This window comes from Leucoraja erinacea, unplaced genomic scaffold, assembly GCF_028641065.1.
Source record: "Leucoraja erinacea ecotype New England unplaced genomic scaffold, Leri_hhj_1 Leri_411S, whole genome shotgun sequence".
NCBI lineage: Eukaryota > Metazoa > Chordata > Chondrichthyes > Rajiformes > Rajidae > Leucoraja > Leucoraja erinaceus.
Window position 1 is genome coordinate 93,457 of NW_026576312.1, and position 21,478 is coordinate 114,934.

General features: G+C 54.0%; 1 protein-coding gene across 1 annotated transcript; it reads right to left on the reverse strand.

The window, feature by feature from the left end:
• Positions 1-7,555: 7,555 nt before the first annotated feature.
• On the reverse strand, positions 7,556-11,684 carry LOC129693747 (protein rapunzel-like). The gene is made up of 2 exons (XM_055630518.1): positions 11,597-11,684; positions 7,556-9,002 (listed from the first exon to the last, which is right to left on the reverse strand). Exon 2 carries the CDS (start codon positions 8,957-8,959, stop codon positions 7,808-7,810), a length of 1,152 nt encoding a protein of 383 aa, XP_055486493.1. The 5' UTR covers positions 8,960-9,002; positions 11,597-11,684; the 3' UTR covers positions 7,556-7,807.
• Positions 11,685-21,478: the final 9,794 nt, after the last annotated feature.

Sequence of the window (21,478 nt, forward strand, 5' to 3'; positions counted from 1 at the left end):
CGTAGAGGGAGGCAGGGACGACAACTTTATGGCCTTTGATGATAATGCCATCGATGAGCACCAGCTCATCACGAACCAGGAAGAAGGGGTGAACGGCGGCAGGTAAAGTGGTGCGTTTGACAGGCCATCCACGCCTGATGACAGCGGCAAGCTGTTGAAGATCGGGGTCGTCGGCGGTGTGCGCAGCCAGGCATTGGAGCTGCTGGGAAGGGACGAAATTCACGTTCAGCACCTGTAGGTCATCCTGTTCGAAGGGGTGCTGGTCGCATGAGGTCCGGGGGGCCCCAGACAGCACGTCAGCCACATGCATCTCGGTGCCCCTTTTGTAGGCGATTTTAAAGTCAAAGCGCTGCAGCTGCAGCATCATCCGCTGCAGCCTTGCGGGAGCAACGTGGATAGGTTTGTTTAGGATCGTCACCAGAGGTTGGTGATCCGTCTCGACAGTGAAACTGTTGCCAAAAAGGAAGTCTCGAAACTTTGAACAAGCGAACACAACTGCCAGCAGCTCCTTCTCAATCTGCGCGTAGCGCTGCTCCATGTCCGTCATGGTCCTAGAGGCATAGGAGACCGGCTGTAGAGAACCATCATCGTGCGGCTGCAGGCAAGCAGCACCCAGACCAAAACGTGAGGCATCACACGTCACCACCACCGGACGCTGTAAATCGAAGAACCTCAGAGTGGGTGTGCTGATCAGCCTTTTCTTCAATAGGTCGAAAGCCTGCTGGTGGTGTGGGAACCAGGACCAGGCAATGTCTTTTTTAGTAAGCTGTCTCAGGGGTGCGCTTAGCTCGCTGAGGTCAGGAATGAACTTTCCCAGGTAGTTGAGCATGCCCAGGAAGCGCTATAGACCGGCAATATCAGTGGGGGCAGGCAGTTCAGAGATGGCGCTCGTCTTTTGCGGGTCGGGCTTCAACCCTTTGGCCGTGAAAATGTGGCCAACGTACGGGACCTCAGGTACACGGAAATGGCATTTGGACGGGTTCAACTTGAGATTTACCTGCCTGGCGCGGTCCAGGATTCTGCGGAGGTTGCGGTCATGCTCAGCCACATCTCTGCCGTAGACCAGAATGTCGTCCACAATAATTGCACAGGGCAGACCTGCAAACAGTTGCTCGATGGAGCGCTGGAATACCTCCCTAGCGGAGTTGATGCCGAACGGCATCCGCAAGAATTTAACCCTGCCAAAGGGTGTACCGAAGGTTGTTAAGTCAGAGGAGCGTTTGTCCAAGGGTATTTGCCAAAATGAACTCCTGGCGTCGAGGACGGAAAACACCGTTGCTTGTCCGACTTGGGCGGCGACGTCTTCAACGGTCCGCATTGGGTAGTGGGGCCGCTTGATAGCCAAGTTCAAGTCCTTGGGGTTGATGCACACCCGTATCTCATTCTTTCCTTTCTTCATTGTGGCGACCATAGTGGAGACCCACTCGGTGGGCTCGCTGACTGACGCCAGAACACCCATATCGACCATGTCCTTTAGCATAGCCTCCACCTTGTCCTTCATGGCGAATGACACTCTGTGCGGCGGGCGAATTACAGGCATCACGGAGGGGTCAGTTGCAATCTTATACACTAGCGGCAGCTACCCAGCTTACCGTCGAAAAGGTCTGGATATGCGGATAGCGGATCCATCACAGCTTGAACCTCGTGAACTGTCCGGTCGAAAGACACCAGACCGAGATCCTGGCAGGTCTGGTTGCTCAGCAAGGTGACACAGTCGCAATCCAGAATAAAGAACGACAGGTCACAGGATGATTTCTGCAGCACACAGTGGAAAGTAGCCCTCCCCACAGGTGTTAGTTCCTCTCCCCCATATGCACGCAAAACAGAGCGATCGGCAGTCAACGGCTCATTATTTCTTATCTTGTTGAACAGTGATGTTGACATAACATTCACTTTTGCACCCGTATCCAGCTTCGCAGAGAATGACTTGTTATTCACCGTAATGAGCACAGAAGGATCGGGGAGGCTAGAGTGGCTGTGAAGGAGAGTGTAAACACTTGACTCTCCCATGGAATATTCGATCGCAGAGTCGTGGGCAGTGTCTGCAGTAGACTGAGAGTCCATCTCACTATCAAGTTGCTGAAGGTTGTTTAGGATTTGCCTAGTAGCTGGTGGAACTTTCCCACGGGAACGGCATGCGGCAGCAAAATGATTCATTTTCTTACAGAAATTACAGGATTTTCCGAAAGCCGGGCACTGAGACTGCACGGGGTGGGCATAGTTGCAATAGGCGCCGCGGGTCCCGAGATGGACGGGCGGGCCGCGGTGTAGGGCGGGAACTGTCCTGCAAACGTCGTGGCCCTGTAACACTAGTCAGATTGACAGCGCGACTGTCAGATCCCCTCACCCCATGTGTAGGGGTTACCACCTCGGCGATGCGACACGCATGCATTGCCTGAGTCAGTGTCAGGTCAGGTCGTTGCAGCAAATCAGCACGTAACTTCTGGTCTAATATGCAAGTAACTAGAATGTCCCTGGTGAGCTGGTCACACATATTTTCGAAACGGCACCGCTGAGCAAGATAGCGCAGGTCAGCGATGAAACACTCGACAGGTTCTTCTGGCTGTTGCTTTCGCGAGAAAAACCTAGCCCGCTCCAATATGCGGTTGGAGGGCAGGTCGCAAATCTCGGCAAATTTACGTAAAAGACATACCGGGTCGGCGGCAGATTCAGCTGGCACGGCGATCTGGCCGTTGACATCCAGGACCTCTGGATCATAAACGAAAGCCCAAGCTCTCTTCATGGCACCAGGACCTGCTAGATTAAGCAGGAGAGAGGCGCGGACCGCAGCAGGGTCATTTCTGTGCACAATATTGACGAAGTGAGTGTAGTCCATCACAAACGTAGCCCATCGCTCCGCAATGTCCACATCAAAGACAAGGGGAGAGGGTTTCCTGCACGAGGAGGCCATCAAAACTGATAGGGAATACCGGGCAAAATATAAAATAAAACCGGTAAACGGGAGACCCGAGTCTAACTAACTACCTGACACCATGTAAAGGAGTCTAGTCTGACACACTGTAACCTTTACTAGAGTCTTTAATATAGCACATGGCACACACGTCCCAGTACTGGCTGCACCCAGCCTTCAGGCGTACCAGGACAAAATGGGAGGAGGTGAAGGGAGGAGATCATAGTTATACTGATATGAGAGGGCGTGTTAATGGTGATGAGGTAGCTACATTATAGGTTGCATGCATAAACCATCTACATAAACCAAAAATGGAAATCAGATGCGCAAATTTGGGACAGTAGATGGCTCTGGCAGATTGTGTTAAGGATAATCCGAATAGATTTTATCAGTATCTCTATACTTACAAAATTCTAATCTTTTTTTCTTTATTTGTGTGTGTTTTGTGTGTAATCACATTTTCGCAAAAAAAGGACGTGGGCTCGCTCTAAGATTTTTACATATTCCGTTAGAGACCCCCCCCCCCCGAACTCCGAAACGGCCCCATCTGACAAATTCATGCTTTATTTCTCGAGTTATTAATGAAAATGTTCATAAATCTGAAATTTTTTTGAAATAAAACCGGCTGTCTTTCGATGATGACATCACAATGGATCTGCGCGTTGTGTTCCACAAACTGCGTTCCACGCCTGCGAGTGAAGAACGAGCAAGTCGGCCCTGTACTTGAGCTATCGGGTCCATCTCGGGCCAGGTCGTCTGGGGTCGGTTATGTCTCTGGACTGGTCCGTGTCAGTTCGGATTGGTTTCAGGTCGGGTCCGTCTCTGGTCGGGTCCGTCTCGGCTAGTATCCGTCGCGGGTCGGCACCGTCTCCAGTCGGGGCCCTCTCCACACTCCTCCTCTCGCCATCCCCCCCCCCCCCCCCCCCGTACACCCCCGCCCGTTTGCCCCCTTCCCTCCTCTCCGCCTCCTTTCCCCTCCCCGTCCTCCTTCCTCCTCACCCCCCCCCCCCCCCCTCCCCACCCACTCTCTCCCCCTCCCCCTCCCCCCCCCTCCTTCCCCCCTCGCCCCGTCCCTCCTCTCTCTCTCCCTCTCTCTCTCCCCGCCCTCTACCGCCCCCTCTATCCCCTCGCTCCCTGCCCTCTCTCTCCCTCACTCTTCCCCCTCTGTCCATCACCGTCTCTCAATCTCCCCCTCTTCTCTCGCCCCCACTGCACGTCTCTCCCACCATTATCTCGCTCGCTCTCTCTCTCCCACTTCTCTCCCCCCTCTCTCCCCCTTCTCTACCCATCTCCCCCTCTATCCCTCTCTCTGGCTCTGCCCCTCTATCTGTCTCTGCCCCTCTCTATTTGTCTCTGCCCTTTCTCTCTGTCACCGTCCCACTCTCTCTGTCTCTGTCCCTTCTCGCTCTGTCCTCTCTCTCTAACCCTCCTCCCTCCCCCACTCTAGACGCGCCTGCGAATTGGGGGCTATGCTCGAGAGGATAGGGCGGGGATTGGGGTCAAAGGAACGAATGCATAATGTTAAATTAATGTCAACGGGGTAGTTAGTGTGCGTGTGTGTGCGTGGGGGGGGGGGGGGAGGGATGTGTGTGGGTGTGTGTGGGTGTGTGTGTGTGTGTGTGTGACACCGCAGCAGAGTTGAGGAGGACTAGTATTTCTGCTCTCTTTTTACGGTGGAGATAGTCAGGATCTCGGAGCATATTGGTGTAGTCAATGTCAGTGTCTTGAAAGCAGTCAGCATTAAGGTCACAGAGATGCTGAAGGTCTTGCCACATATGAAGTTAGACAAATCTCCCGGCATGATCAGGTATATCCAATGACACTGTGGAAGCTAGGGAGGAAATTGCGGGAGCCATGGCTGAGATTTATTAGTCATTATTCAATACAGGTGACGTGTTGAAAGACTGGATGGTGGCAAATGTGCGTCTATTCAAGAAGGGCTGCAGGAAAATGTTGGGAACAACAGGCCAGTGAGCTTAATATCTGTGGTCCGAAGATTACTTGAGTATTCTTATGGATGGGATATAGTGTACATGCATTTAGATGGACAAAGGCTGATTAAGGATCTCAGCATGGTTTTGTACGTGGGTGATCATTTCTCACCAATCCGATTAGGTTTCCTGAGGATGTGACCAAGGAGGTCAATGATGACAGAGCTGTTGACATTGTATGCGTGGATTTGAATAAGGCATCCATCATGGTTCAACATGGACAGCTTCTCTGGAGTTAGATCCAACAGGGTTCAATGAGAGATAGTTCAGTGGATAGAATAATGGCTTCATGGAATGAAGCAGATGGTGATGGAATGTTGCTTTGCTGACCGGAGTCCTGTGACCAGTGGTGTGCCTTAGGGTTCGGTGCCGGGCCTATTGCTGTTGTCATCTATATCAATGATTTGGATGAGAATGTACATGGCACGTTTAGAAAGTTTGCAGATGACACTAAAGTTGGTTGTATTGTAGATAGTGAAGGTAGCTGTCAAATATTGGTCAGGTTATTGATCGCTTCGGTAAGTGGTCTGGGGGATGGTGTTGGAATTTAATACAGAGAAATGTGAGGTGTTGCATTACATGGGCACGACCGACACAGCGAACAGTGTGGCTCTGGGGAGTGGTGTAGAGCACGGGCATCTTGGAATACAGTTACCCAGTTCGTTGAAAGTGCCATCACACTTAGATATGGTGCTTAAAAAAGCTTTTGGCACATTGGCCTTGAACAGTCAAAGTATTGAGTATAAAAGTTGAGAGGTCATGTTGCAGTTGTATAATACGTTGGTGAAGCTGCTTTTGGAGAACCGTGTTCAGTTTTGCGCACCATGTTACTGGAAATGGGGCAGTAAAGATTTCCGAGGATGTTGCATGCCTCGAGGCCCGAGGAATAGGAGCGGTTGTATAGGATAGGACTCTATTCTATAGGTATATTCTATAGGTAGATTCACAGAGTCTCTTGTCCAACGTTGGGGAATCTAGAACCAGAGAACGTTGAATTAAAGCGAAGGGAGAAATATGAATAGTAATCTGAGCGATTACGCTTTCACAAAAAGAGTGGTGGTGTACGGAACGAACTGCCAGAGTCGGTAGTTGCGACAGATACTATTTTAAGGTTAAATACATGTACGTGGTTCGGACATCCACATGGATTTTGACATGTACGCGGATAGTACAGGTTTAGTGGATCAACTGAGGGCAGGTACGTTTAACCTTCTTGTGTAGATAGGGCATGTAGGCCAGTATTGTCAAGTTGGGCGGAAGGATCTGCTTCCTTGCTGTGAGACTCCATGACTACGACTCTATAAGTCTAATCTGCCATTCAACAATGACTGATGTATCTTTCCATCTCAACCATACTTTCTGCCTTCTCTCCATAACCCCTTACTCATCAAGAATCTTTTAATCCCGCCGTATAAATATCCCTTGATTGCCCGCACAGCCGACTATGGCAATGGATTCCACAAATTCGCCACGGGAGACTAAAGAAATTCCTCCTCATTTCCTTTCTAACATTTTATTCGGAGGCGGTATCCTCTGGCCATCGACTCTCCCACTAGTGGGAACACCTTCTCCACATCCTTTCTATCCAGGCCGTTCTCAGAGGTGCACGTCCAGGTGGGGCACAGGGGAGGTGGCGAAATGGGTGTGGGGCAGCATTGGTAGGTTAGTTGGTTAACTAAAATAAGAGAATACAATGTTCATAGCAAGTTGTAAGGTAGTCATGTGAAATATGAAGTGATCTCCCTGCAGTTTGCGCGTGCCCTCAATCTGGCAATGGAGGACCTCATCGATGGAGGTCTGCGCTTGGTCCCGCCGATTAAACAGATGAACAGGAGGAACTCAACGGTCAGTCGACAGTCGACTTCATTCGTCCATTCCGTCCACAAATGCTGACGGACCCTCTGAGTTCCTCCAATATTTTGTGTTTTATTTTTCAAATACACGTCACTCGGGGGAAGGGGGGGGGGGGGGGGGGGGGGGGGGGGGGGGGGAGGGGTGTTCACACCACATGCGATTCACGGTTGGATTCAACTTTTTAATCTCATTATGAAGAAACGACACCTCTGTCCACCGTGTGTCCCTCGTCTCCATCCCATCCGCCATCTACCCCCATTCTTCCACCCGCCCCTCAGCACCTCCTTGTTTTCCCAGTTTCCCCGCGCTTCCCATTCTCCCATCCCTCTACACACACTTTTGCTTCCTACCCCCACCACCAAACCTCCCTTTCTCCCCTCTCTGCCCCAATCCCCCCCCCCCTCCACACAACCCTTCGCATTCCTCCACCTATCCACTCTCCATCCCTCCCCAGTGCTCGCTCTCCCTCCCTAGCTCCCCTTGTGTCACTCACTCTGACAGTCCTTGTCCTTTTCTTGCTCTGGAGTCATTGCCGTTGTACCCATCAGCCTTCACTCGCTCCCCACCCCGCTTCCGCTTGTCCTTGCTCACTCCACTTGCTCCATTTATCCTCTACATCGGCCTCAGTCTCCCCTCTACCCCCCATCCACCGCACGGCCCGTTTCTCTTGCCCGCCGTCACATCAGTGCCGACCCTCCCGAGTGTGTGAGCAAACTCGGTGCTAGCGCAGTGTTGGGGGCACTCAGTGTGTTCAATGAAGCTCCCTGTGTCGGGCAGAAAGAAGGACAAAGACGACAAGTGTCTGCACAGCGAAGGTTTATTCAGCACGGCTCCACACCCTGACACAAAGCGCTATCTTCGGCTTTAAGCAACATGCAGCGGGTAAACACGGGATTTCCGTCGGGAAATATAAGCGCGGCGCATCGCGGGGAAACTCAGCGCTCAATTTGAGAGCGACAGGCCGTCACTGAGAGTCAACGCGGAGCTCTGGCGGGGCGGGCGGTGGGGAACTATGTAATGGGTCAGTGGGTGTGGACCGTCCATTGATTGGTCACTCTGTGTGGACACAGAGAGTGACTTCATCGTAGACTTTCCAGAAGAAACGTTCCCATGGGAAGTCATTCATGCATTGGACCCCGTTGAACCGGCGGATAGCCTGGACCAAGTGCCCAGGCAGTTCACCTTTGAGGAATGTCACCACTTCCGTGGCATTTTTGCAATCGTTGAATTTTTTATCCATGATCTTCAGTACCGTGTTACGATCAACTTTGGTTTCGGCCTTGCTGTAGGAGACGACACAGTTGATGCCGTTGGTTCGGTAGAAGTAGAAAAAGTTTTCACCTTTTGTGTTGTGATTTTCGTAGCCGCCCACATCGTCGTACACAACCACCGACCACTTCAGCCAGTCGTATTTATTTGCCAGCTCAGTGTGATATGCGAAGACTTGTGCCGCGTGCGAGGGGTCTTTATTGGCTTTGATCATCGCCTCCACGTCGATCTTCGCCTGCTCCAGAAACTCGGCGACGCAGCGATCCACCATGGTCTTCATCTTCTCCTCCACCTTGCTTATTTTCTCATCCCACTCCTTCTTGATGCTGTCTACGTCGTTACCCGTGATGGTGGTCTGACCCAGGAGGGCGATCAGGCCGATGCAGAAGAGCGTCTTCAGCCGGGCGCACATCTGCTCCATCACCCGCCGGTTCTTCTGGCTGTAGGACATGGCCGTCTCCAGGATAGGGACCGCGAACAGCATGTTATGGCCCATGATGGCCTCGTAGAGGGTGTGAAGGTTTTGGTCGCCATGGGTGCTGTTGAAGTGAGTGATGAATTCGTCTTTCTCCTTCTCCTTGCAATCGGATCTGGCACTGATGATCTCCATGTACTTTCTGAACTGGTTTTTCAGATTCATCTCCGTCGGGAAGTACACGCTACTCAAAGTGCTTTTCTCCACCTGTCGCAGAACGTTTCCCAGTTCATCCGAGATCACGTCCAGCTTGTTCTTGACTGCCGTGAACTGTTCCTTCATGTAAGCCAACTCCTCACTGTCTCCTCCACCCATGGCCAGTCCGAGCAGCAGTCCCGCCACGCCGGCGATGGGCCCGAGTACTCCGGCCATCGAGGCAAACTTCTCTAGGCTGGCAAACACCTCCATTGCCGCCCCCATATCGGCCATAGCCGCAGTCAGCTCAATGGCATCGCCCATGATGTCGCGGGACGTGGATGCAGTGGGTTCTCTTTACTGGGCGCTGTAGAGGGAAAATGAAGATGGTGATCACCCCCAGACAAGCGGAAGAGTGACGAATGGAGAGGAGGGAGGATTGCCAGAGAGGTGGGGGTGAGGGGATTGAAGCGAAGCGGTTGGAGGGGTTAATGAAAGATAGGCGGCGGTGCAACTATTGGTGAGATAGGAGGGTGAATGTAAAAGGAACGCGGGACAGGGCGAGAGACGGGGAGTTGGGAGAGACATGTGGGGTGGGCGAGAAACGGGGAGAGTGAGAGAGAAATTGGTAGTGAGCGAGCGACGGGGGCAGAAGGCGATAGACGGGGTGGGGGGGGGGGGGGGGGTGGAGGAGCGAGAGACGGGAGATGGAATGAGCAGAGATAGAGAGCAATTGGAAGGATGGGGAGAGAGCTTGAAAACAAATTCTCAGTTGTCATCTCCACCCCGAGAGTTTCACAAGGTCTGTACAGTATTCGTTCCCACGTCCTCGTTACAGCTCATCCCTACCATCACCTTCACCGTCACCATCACCATCACCAACCCAGAGAGACAGTTGGGAGAATAGGCGAGGGACGGGAGCGCTTGATAGTGGGACTGGGGGAGGGGAGAAGGAACAAAGGCGGGCGGGGTCTGAAGATCAACTTTAAAAAAACTCTCCTGGACAATCTACACCGCAGGCGACAGCTGTTTACTGCGCCTAGCGGAGCTGATCCTGACCCTCAACAAATTCTGCTTAAACTCCTCCCAGTTTCTCCAAGACCAAGACGCAGCTTTGGCCACCAGCATGGGCCGCAGCTACACCCATCTCTTTATAGGTTACGATGAACAATCCCTGTTCCAGCCATACACTGACCCTATCCCCGAACTCTACCTCCGTTACATTGATTACTGCATCGGTGCTACGTCCTGCACCCGTGCAGAACTCATGGACTTCAGCTTCACCTGGTCCTCACCTGGCGCTATACCTCCTCATCGACTCTGTCCAGAAATATAGAGCAGACAGAGGAACCCTACGGCGCCGGGGCAATCTAGGAGAGACGAAGGGAGCAGGGAAGAGACGGGAGTGTGGGGGAGACGTTGAGCGCGCCCTCAAACCACTGCCCGCAACACTGCGCGGGCGGCGTGTAGATACCGGGGTGTGGGGGAGAGACCGGGTGAGTGGGTAGTTGGTGGGGCGGGTGGCGCAGGGAGCATTGGGGAGTGGGGAGCGACGTGGAGGGGAGGGAGAGATGGTGGAAGTGGGAAGAGGCGGGGCGGGTAAGAGACGGGTTTGTTGGGGAGAGACTCGGCGAGTGTTTGCAGGTGGAGGGGGAGTCGGGAGAATGAGAGCAAGAGACGGTGGACGGGTGGGAGAGTGCGGAGTGGTGGTATGGGGAGAGACGGAACCACTGCGGGCTGGGTCTGAAGAACAGCGTGACCCCGGGAGACAGATGGTTTACACAGTCCGTACATTATTGTCCCACCCCCCCCCCCCCCCCAACCACCCGCCCCTCCCGTGCTGTGAACACTGGGCATTGCGGGTGTGGGGCGGCTACAAACAGGGGAGTGGGGAGAGACGTGGACAGAGGGGAAATACCGGGATGTAGGGGAGAGAAGGGAAAAGTTCGACGAAGCGGAGGTAGTTGGGACTAAAAGTGGGGAGAATGATGGGGGGGGGGGGGGGGGGGGGGAGAGAGGGGGGAGGGGAAGGGAGGGGAGACGGGGGGGGGGGGGGGGGGGGGGGGGAGGAAAGGCGGGGAGCGACAGATGGTGGGGCTGGAAATGTGATGCGACGCGAACAAAGAAGATCAGCTTCAAAACAAACTCTCGTGTACAATCTCCCACACGACCACCGCACCCTCCTCCCCCCCACGGGAGAGTCAGCTGTGTTCACGGGGCTGTGGCCCGGTGTGTCCTGTCAAGAAACTGTCGCCGGTCGTACTTCCTTCCGCCTGCGATTGAGAGCTTCATTGAACACAACTGCCTCCAACACTGCGCTTGTACCCAGGGGGAGCGAGAGTAGTGGGGAGTGGAGGATGGGGGTGGGGGATATAGTGAGAGAGCGGGGATACCAGGATGTGGGGGAAAGACAGAGGGAGTCTGGGAGAGTCGTGTAGAGAGGGGTGACATGGGGCGTGCGGTAGAGACGGAGAAGTGGGAATGGACTGGGGAGCGAGGAGTGACGAGCTGATCGGTGAGAGACGGGGAGAGGGCAGACTGGCGGCGGAAGAAATGGATAGTGAGCGAGCAACAGGCGCAGAAAGCCAAGGACCGGGGGGGGGGGGGGCGAGAGACGACGGGGGGGGGGGGGCTGTAATGAGCAGAGATAGAGAACTACTGGGAGGATGGGGGAAGAGACTGGGGGGGACCGGAGTTGGAGAGGAGTGCGAGAGACGGGGGGGGGGGGGGGGGGGGGGGGGGGGCGTGAGAGACGGGGGGGGGGGGGGGGGGGGGGGGGAAGTGGGGAGAGGCGGCAGGAATGGGGTGGAACGGGGGAGTTGGGAGAGACGGGGGGGGGGGGGGGGAGGAAGTGGGGAGAGGCGGCAGGAATGGGGTGGAACGGGGGGTGTGGGGTAAGACGGGGGAGTTGGGAGAGACAGGGGGGGGGGGGGAGGCGGGACGTATCCGGAGGAGATTTACCTTCACGAACACCTCGCTCCTACCCAGGTCACGTCGCTGAGGGGTTCACTCAGATGAGCTGCTCGGAGAAATTGGGACCGACTTTTATCCACGGGGATCCTCCTCCTTCCCCCGCCCAAAATCGTCCACTTCACCTTGCCCCTCCCCAGGGGCGGAACATATGCGGGCGGGGTCCGAACATGAGCTTCAAAACAAATGCCCTTGGGCAATCTCCACCTCGGGCGACACCAGGTCCACATGACCTGTACACTATTCTTCACTCTCTCCCGTTACGCCCCTTCCCCCTCCCAACCCCGCGCTGTGAACACAGGGGGAGTCAGCTGTGTTCACGGGGCTGTGGCCCGGTGTGTCCTGTCCACACACTATCGCCAGTTGTGCTTACTTCCACTTGACAGCGGGAGCTTCATTGGACACAATGTCTCCAACACTGCGCTTGCACCGAGTTTGATCACACAGACTGGAGGAGGAATAAGAGCAGTGGGGAGTGGGGGAAGACGGAGACAGAGGGGGGGGGGGGGGGGGGGGGGCTATAAAGAGGGGGGTGTGCGGAGGGGACACGCCCAAGATGACGTCCTCGTTTACGCCTTTTTCCTTTATTATCGTTAATATTTTGTATACATTTCATTCATTGTTCTTTATCTCTCCAAATCACCGTCTATATCTCTCGTTTCCCTTATCACAAACCAGTCTGAAGAAGGATCACGGCCCGAAGCGTCACTCATCCCTTCTCTCCACAGATGCTGCCTGTCCCGCTGTTTTGTGTCTATCAGCAGTTTACATAATCTGTACATTATATGTTATCTCTCCCACGCTAATCCCCCCCCCACCCTCACACCCACACACGCGCTCCGAGACCACGGGGAGAGTCAGCTGTGTTCACGTAATGTGACCCCGTGTGTCCTGTCCACACACTGTCGCCAATTGTGCTTACTCCTACACGGCTCTGGGAGCTTCATTGAACAAACACAGTCCCCAACAATGCGCTTGCTCCCAGATTGGTCACACGGATGGGAGGGGGAACGAGATCAGTGGGAAATGGGAGGTGGGGAGTGGGGAAGATGTAAAGAGGGGGGGGGGGGGGGGGTACCGGGATGTGGGGTAAGACAGGGGGAGTCTGGGAAAGTCTTGGAGAGAGAGGAGACTTGGGACGTGCGGTAGAGACGGAGATGGACTGGGGAGTGTGGAGTGACGAGCTGAGCGGGTAGTGACGGGGGGAGGTCAGGCAGGTGGCGGAACGGATGACGAGGGGAGTGGGTAGAGAAGGTGATAGTGGGGTGAGGGGTGGCAAGAGAGGTGGGGAGAGATGGAGCAAATACGGGCCGGGTCGAAGATCAGCTTGAAAACGAATTCTCTGTTGCAATCACCACCCCCCGTGAGGGGGGTGAGAGGGGGAGGGGGGGTTACCGGGTAAGAGTGAACATGTAATGAACAGTTTCTGTAAATGAGTTGTCGCCCAGGAAGTGAGAGTACCGGATAATTTGTTTTCAAGGCGATCTTCGAACCCCGCCTGCATTTGTTCCGTCTCCTACTCTCCGCCTCTCTCACCAGCAACCCACTCCTCTCCCTCATCCCTTACCCCCGTCCCCACGTTCTCCCCTATCCGCCACAGCCCTGAGGGTGGCGGGGGTGTATCGTGGGAGAGAGAACCCCCCCCCCCCACCCCACGCACACACCCGCACACTCTGGCATGGCGGTCCGAAAGGGCGGGGCGGGGGAGGGGGTGCGTTGGGTGCGACCACACCCCGCTTTGGTCCCTCAGAGTTAGAAAAAATAACGAGGAGAAAAAATATATCTGGCCCGTGGGATAAGGAAGTGCCCATTTCTCCGGGCTCTGGTGGGGGGGGGGGGGGGGGGGGGGGGGGGGGGGGTTGCGGTGTCCTGGCGGGAGTGGCTGAATCTGAACCCAGCGGCTGTAAAAGAGTGGACCCTTTCCCACTCCCACCAACACTTCACCCCCAATTACTCATTTTAACCAGTCCCTGCAAAGATGCACTGTTCCTGCCTGCTTCAAAGTCTCCACTATTGTCCCTGTACCCCAAAAGGTGAGGATTGCTGGTCTTAATGACTAGAGGCTTGTCGCACTGACCTCTGTAGTCATGGAGACCGTTGAAAGGCTTGTGCTGGCCAAGCTGAAAAATATCACAATCTCTCTGCTGGACCCTCTGCATTTTGCATATTGGGCCAATAGATCTGTGGATGACACAGTCAATCTGGGCCTACACTTCATCCTCCAGATCCTAGACCACCAGGGGACCTATGCGAGGATTTTTTTTGTTAATTTTAGCTCTGCATTCAACACCGTTGTGCCAGAGCTACTACGCTCCTAACTTTCTGTGTTGACTGTGCCTGAACCCCCTCTGTCGGTGGATCACCAGCTTCCTGACCAAGCATATCTCGGTCCCGCAAACGCTCAGCATAGGGGCACCGCAAGATGCGTACTCTCCCCACTCCTCTACTCTCGCCACACCAATGACTGCACCTCCACAGCCACCTCTGTCAAGCTGCTCAAGTTTGCGGACGACACAACGCCTGAGGAGTGGGTAGAGAAGGTGATAGTGGGGTAAGGGGTGGCAAGAGAGGTGGGGAGAGATGGAGCAAATACGGGCCGGGTCGAAGATCAGCTTGAAAACGAATTCTCTGTTGCAATCACCACCCCGTGAGACAACACTTAGTGTTCGCAGGGCTGTTGGGGGTGCAGGTGTGGGGCGGCTACAATCAGGGGGGAGAAGGGGAGACGGGGAACAACTGAGAGTGGGGATGGGGAGGGAAGCCAGAAAAAAGACGGACGGGGTCCGTCGATCAACTTCAAAACAAACTCTCTTACACAATCTACATCCTACCCTTCAACTCCCCGAGGGAGGGACCAACCACTCCCTGGAGCCGGGACAATTGCAGGCGGATCCGGAGACCAGCTTCAACACAAACTCTTTACAATCTTCGCCCCAGGCGACACCAGTTTCACATGATCTCTACATTATTTGTGTGAACCCGGTGTCGCCCGGGAGGATATTGCAAGTTTGTTTTGCAGCTGATCTCCGGACCCCGCCTGTAATTGTTCCGGCTCCAGGATGGGTCACCACCTCCCCACAGGGAGTAGGGAGAAGAGGAGGGTGTTTGGAAGAGACGGGGGAGAGGGGGAATGAGTGCGGATGAGACGGGAGAGACGTGTTTGTGTATGTGTGTGTGTGTGTGTGTGTGTGGGGGGGGGGGGGGGGGGGGTTGATCTGTACATTACAGTTCTCTCTCTCACGCTACACCGCTGCGGCGGAGTGGGGGAGAACGTGGGGACCGGTAGGGGTAGGGGAGGAGTCGATTGTCGTTGAGAGAGGCGGAGAGTAGGAGAGGGCGAGGTGGAGGGGGGGGGGGGGGGATGGGGGTAGCCTGGGGCTAACTTGGAGAGTGAGGGCGGGGAGAGACGGAACAAATGCAGGCGGGGTTCAAAGATCACCTTGAAAACAAATTATCCGGTTCACTCACTCCGTGGGGGATAACTCATTTACCTAATCTGTTCGTTACATGTTCACTCTCACCCGGTAACTCCCCGCCCCCCGCACCCCTAAGGGGATCAGGGGGTATGGAGAGAAGGCAGGTACGGGATACTGAGTTGGATGATCAGCCATGATCATATTGAATGGCGGTGCAGGCTGGAAGGGCCGAATGGCCTACTCCTGCACCTAATTTGTATGTTTCTATGGAGAGTCAGCTGTGTTCACGGACTGTGACCTGGTGTGTCCAGTCCATACACTGTCACATCATTGACCACACTGCCCCCAACACTGATCACACAACACGGAGGAAGAACGCTAGTAGTGCAGCGGAGGTGGGGGGTGGGGAGAGAGGTGTGGGGAGGGTGTGAGCCGAGGGAGTGGGGAGAGGAGGGGGATGAATGGGAGAGGCCGGGGTGGGGGATAAACGTGGTAGAAAGTGCTGGGAAGAGACGTGGGGACAGAGGGAGATACGATTGGGAGTTGGGCGACTGGTTAGAGTGGGGCAGAGACAGGAGGGCGATGGAGGACGGGGAGTGGGCGAGAGACTGGAAGCGACTGGGTGAGTGCGGGTGGGGTGATAAATATGGAGGAGATAAATATGTGGATGATCTTTTTGAGGTCATCAATCTGGAGGAATTTTTTATTTTAGCTATCGTCCGAAGCTGAAAGAAGCTAGCTTTTACCACGGCATTGACTTGTTTGTCAAATTTCAATGCTGAGTCAAATATCACGCCAAGGTTTTTGACGTGAGGTTTGAGTAATGGGGAAAGGCTTCCAAGGCTGACTGCTACCATTTTGATTGAGTCCGAGGGGCCTAGGAGGATGACCCTAGACTTACTATCGTTTAGTTGGAGGAAGTTCTGGGCCACCCAACAAATGGGGATATTCGGCGCCACGCAGTCGGGAGGTGAGTTAGCACTGGGATCTGACCCTTCCCCAGAGACGGAGCAAGTGAGGGCGGGATTCAAAACCAACTCTCTTGTGCAATGTAAACCCCGCGAGGCAGCAGGGTACATAATCTGTGCAATTCTTGTTCTCTATCGACAGGAGAGGGGTGTGTGGATTGGGAACAGAGACGTGGGGTGCGAAAGTGAGGCGAAGGACGGGGTAGCGGTAGGGAAAGCCGGGAGAGCCGCCAGTACGGGAGGAGAGAAGGGGAGGGGTCCGAAGGTCAGTTGGTCCCGGGGGACAGCAGTGGTTACACAATCTGAACATTATTGTACTCTCTCTCCCCCGTTATCCCTCGCGTCCCGCGCTGTGAACACAGGGTTGTGGCTGGTGTGGAGGCGATTATAACCCCCCCCCCCCCCCCCCCCCCACGCGCTATGAACACGGGGAGAGTCAGCTGTGTTCACTGGGCAGTGGCCCGGTTTGTCCAGTCCAGACACTGTCGCTAGTTGTGCTTACTTCTACGTGAGAGCTTCATTGAACACACTGCCCCCAACACTGCGCTTGCACCCAGTTTGATCAGGGGAATGGGTGCAGGCCTGCGGTTGTGGGGGAGGGAGGGGAGACGTGGAGTGATGGGAGAAACCCGGGTGTGGGTGAGAGACTGGGGGAGAGTGGGCAGGCGGCGGCAGCGGTGACGCGGGGAGACCGGCATCGACGTGGAGGGGAGGAGGAGGAGTTGGGGGCAGCAGGAGACCGGCTGAGTGGGGAAGAGGCGGGTTTGTTTGGGGGAGACCAGGGGAGGGTCCGCTGGAGCCGAGGGAGCGGCGGAAGGAGTCGGGAGCGCTTCGAGTACGAGGGAGAGACGGGGAGCGAGTGGAAGATTGCATTGTAATTATGGTTCTCTCTGCTCTGAGCAGTGGGGAGAGTGCGGGAGGGGGCGTGGGGGCGATATCGGGATGACAGGGTGATTCTGGGAGAGTGGTGGAGAGAGGGGAGAAATGGGGCGTGCGATAGAGGTGCTGATGGACTGGGTTGTGTGGAGTGACGAGCTGAGCGCGGAACGACAGGGGGGCGTAAGGAGAATGCCGGGCGTGGCTGCGAGACGGAGCGTGGGGCCCCTGTCCCACTTATGCCCATGTCCCACTTATGAAACCGAACGGAAACGTTTCCGCCCCACCCAAGGTTTCCGTGCGTTCCCGGAGGTTCCGCGACTAAAAATAGGTTACCGTTTTAAAAATCGGTAATGTTTTAGTCGAAGCGGTTGCGATGCTAGTTGATGGTGGTTGCCAGAGGTTGCAGGTGGTTGCCGAAGGTTGCAGGTACTGGAAGGTAAGAATGGCGAGAAACAGGTGGAGTGGGGGGAGATTGGTGCAGCAGCGAGAGACGTGGGGAGAGAGGTGAGGCAGGACGTTGTCAAGTCGCTGGGACATTCACTCCTTTGCTCGGAGAAATGGGGGACTGACGTATCCACAGGGACGCCCCTCCATCTCCTTCAACTCCCCGGGGGACGGATCAACCACCACCTGGAGCCGGAACAATTGCAGGCGGATCCGGAGATCAGCTTCAAAACAGACTGTTTACAATCTTCACCCCAGGCGACATCAGTTTCACATGATCTGTGCATTATTTGTGTGAACCCGGTATGGCCCGGGAGGTGATTGCAAGAGTTTATTTTGAAGCTGATCTCCGGGCCCCGCCTGCAATTGTTCCCGCTCTAGGATGGTGGCCACCTTCCCACGGGGAGTAGGGAGAGGAGGAGGGGTGGGGAGAAGCGTGGAGCGGTAAGAAGGGGAAGCGTAAACAGACGGGGGGATATGGAGAGATGGCAAAGCGATGGAGAGACGGGGGTGTGTGGAGGGACGGGGCGGCAGGGAAAAATTGAGGGAAACTGAAACATAGAAACATAGAAAATAGGTGCAGGAGTAGGCCATTCGGCCCTTCGAGCCTGTACCGCCATTCAATATGATCATGGCTGATCATCCAACTCAGTATCCTGTACCTGCCTTCTCTCCATACCCCCGATCACTTTAGCCACAAGGGCCACATCTAACTCCATCTTAAATATAGTCAATGAACTGGCCTCAACTACCTTCCGTGGCAGAGAATTCCAGAGATTCACCACTCTCTGTGTGAAAAATGTTTTTCTCATCTCGGTCCTAAAAGATTTCCCCTTTATCCTTAAACTGTGACCCCTTGTCCTGGACTTACCCAACATCGGGAACAATCTTCCTGCATCCAGCCTGTCCTACCCCTTAAGAATTTTGTAAATTTCAATAAGATCCCCCCTCAATCTTCTAATTTCTAGCGAGTACAAGCCGCGTCTATCCAGTCTTTCTTCGTATGAATGTCCTGACATCCCAGGAATCAATCTGGTGAACCTTCTCTGTACTCCCTCTATGGCAAGAATGTCTTTCCTCAGATTAGGAGACCAAAACTGTACGCAATCCTCCTGGTGTGGTCTCACCAAGGCCATGTACAACTGCAGTAGAACCTCCCTGTTCCGATACTCAAATCCTTTTGCTATGAATGCTAACATACCATTCGCTTTCTTCACTGCCTGCTGCACCTGCATGCCTACTTTCAATGACTGGTGTACCATGACACCCAGGTCCCGTAGCATCTATCCTTTTCGCAATCGGCCACCATTCAGATAAAAATCTACTTTCATGTTTTTGCCACCAATGTGCAAATCTCACATTTATCCACATGATACTGCATCTGCCCTGCATTTTCCCCAGTCACCTAGCTTATCCAAGTCACCCTGCAGCCTCCAAGCATCCTCCTCACAGCTAACAGATGTTGCATTCAATTCCCTCGTCCAAATCATTAATATATATTGTAAATAGCTGGGGTCCCAGCGCTGTGCCTTGCGGTACCCCACTAGTTACTGCCTGCCACTCTGAAAAGGACCCGTTTACTCCTACTCTTTGCTTCGTGTCTGCCAGCCAGCTCTCTATCCACACCAATTCTGAACCCCCAATACCGTGTGCTTTAAGTTTGTATACTGATCTCTTATGTGGGACCTTGTCGAAAGCCTTCTGAAAGTCCAGATATAACACATCCACTGATTCTCCCTTTTTCACTCTACTAGTTACATTTCTGACTGCAAGGGACCTACATTTGTTTTAACTAATCTTTTTCTCTTCACATATCTATAAAAACGTTTGCAGTGAGTTTTTGGTTCACTGCCAGTTTTCATTCTGGCTAATTTGTACGCTTCATCTTTTGTTTTGATACTATCCCTGATTTCCCTTGTTATCCACGGAAGCACTACATTCCCTGATTTATTCTTTTGCCAAACTGGGATGAGCAATTGTTGTAATTCATCCATGCAGTCTTTAAATGCCTTCCATTACATATCCACCATCAACCCTTTAAGAATCAATTGCCAGTCAATCTTAGCCAATTCACGTCTCATACCCTCAAAGCTACCTTTCTTTAAGTTTGGAACCTTGTTTCTGAATTAACCATGTCACTCTCCATCCTAATGAAGGACTCAACCGTATTATGGTCACTCTTGCCCAAGGGGCCACGCACAACAAGACTGCTAACTGACCCTTCCTCACGACTCAATACTCAGTCTAGAATAGCCTGCTCTCTCTTTGGTTCCTCTACATGTTGGTTTAGAACACTATCCCGCATACATTACAAGAAATCCCCATCCCCCAGTCTCACCCCCAGTATCACTCCGCTCCCCCTTTCCCTCCACCCCCCTCCTCTGGATCCAATGTTTCCCTCCCAAAACCGTTTATTTCTCCGCAACCTCACCCCCACCCTCCCGCCCCCGCCAGTCATGCCATCGCTTTCGACTTCCACTCTCCTCCCATTCCCCCCATTCCTTCTAACATGGGCTATCCCCATTCCCCAGTGTCTCCCACTCTCCCCCGTCTCTCAGCATTCCTCCCGCAAATACTGCTTCTCCCCAATACCATTCTCTCCGTACTTAGCCTTCTTCTCCCTTAACTCCAAAACCCATTGCTTCCTCCCAACAGCCTCCCTCCACTCCATCCACTCCAACTCCCTAGTCTCACCCCATTCGTCCATCTCTCCCACATTTAGCCCCACTCCCCCGTATCCACTATTCACTCACTCCCCCGCTCACCGTGTCTCCCCATTACCCACATCTCTCGCTGCCCCACCCCGCCTGTCCCCATCACTCCCACTCCTCAGTCTCTTCCAATTCCCCAAACCACTCACCACTCGCACGTCTGCCACCACCCCCCATTTCCCGACTACCTTCCAGCTCCCCATCTCTCTCTGTAATTACCCCTCCCGCTCCCCGCACTCCGCCCACCTCTCCCCACTCCCCGACTTCTCCGGTCGCTCTTTACCGCCTGCGTTTCTCCCCACGCTCCCCGTCACCACAGCCCCCACCCACGTGCCCCCGCGCTCCTCTGGTCTCTCTCCACCTCTCCCACAACCCCCTGCATCTCCCCACCCTCAGTGTCTACTATCCAGCTCTGTCACCCCCGCGTGTCCCATTCCCCGTCTCTTCCCGTTGACATCGGCAAACTTCACTCCTACGTCTGGTCCCACAGCATCATTCTCCTCACCTCCCACTTCCTTTTCCCACCACCTCCACATCCCACCCTATCTCCTCGTCCCCACACACTCCACTGTCTCTCTCATATCCCCCAATCCCACAATTCACATTGTGTTTTTTGATTTTTTGATTTTGTGTCTTTGGAACGATTTCTATCTTTAATTTGTGTATTGATGATGTCCTTATTATTTATTTTTCTCCGACTGTATGTGTTTTTCTCTTCTGTTAACTTTTGTAAGGTGTCCTTGGGTGTCCAGAAAGGCGCCAGCAAATAAAATGCATTATTATTATTATTATTATTATTATTATCTGCCCCCTGCCTCCTCCACGTCCTTTCACTCCCTCGTCTCTCCCCCACTTGATTTCCACATCCCCGTCTCATCCCTACCCCCTAACCCCCGCTACTTCACGCGTCTCTCGATCAGTCTCGCGTCCCTCGGCCATTCCACGCGTGTCTCTGCCTGTTACCCCTCCCTGTCTTTTCCCATTCCTTCCGTGCCTCCATTCGCTCCATGTCTCCACTCGCTGCCCTACCCTTCACCACGCCCCCCCTTCTCTCCGTCCCCCTCATTCTTTTGAACTCCTGCGAGTGCAGGCCCAGTACCGTCAAAGGCTCACGCTATATAATTATGTATTATCGGATGGGGAGTTAGGTCTACTGAGTTACTTATCCCTACTCGTCCAATGATTCTAGCTGCCCTGAAAGAGAATTTACATGGAAGGGTGAAGGCCAGAGCCCCTGTGGAATGAAATTGCTTGCGCCTACTGCGGACGTGGCCACCAACACCGTGAGAGTGAATGGCCGCCATGTCCTGAATGTGTGATCATTATGAGGGCTGTTTCAAGAGTGAGGTCCATCCGTGGGTCACGACTCTGAATTCTAATTGCTCAATGGCCTCCTATTCAATAGCAACGCGGCAGCTCCTTTAGCCGAAGATTGACACAATAAGCTGGACCAAC

What these genes read in the sequence shown, in the direction of transcription:
- LOC129693747 (XM_055630518.1), bottom strand. Translation starts at nt 8,959, where the DNA reads ATGGGCGATGCCATTGAGCTGACTGCGGCTATGGCCGATATGGGGGCG.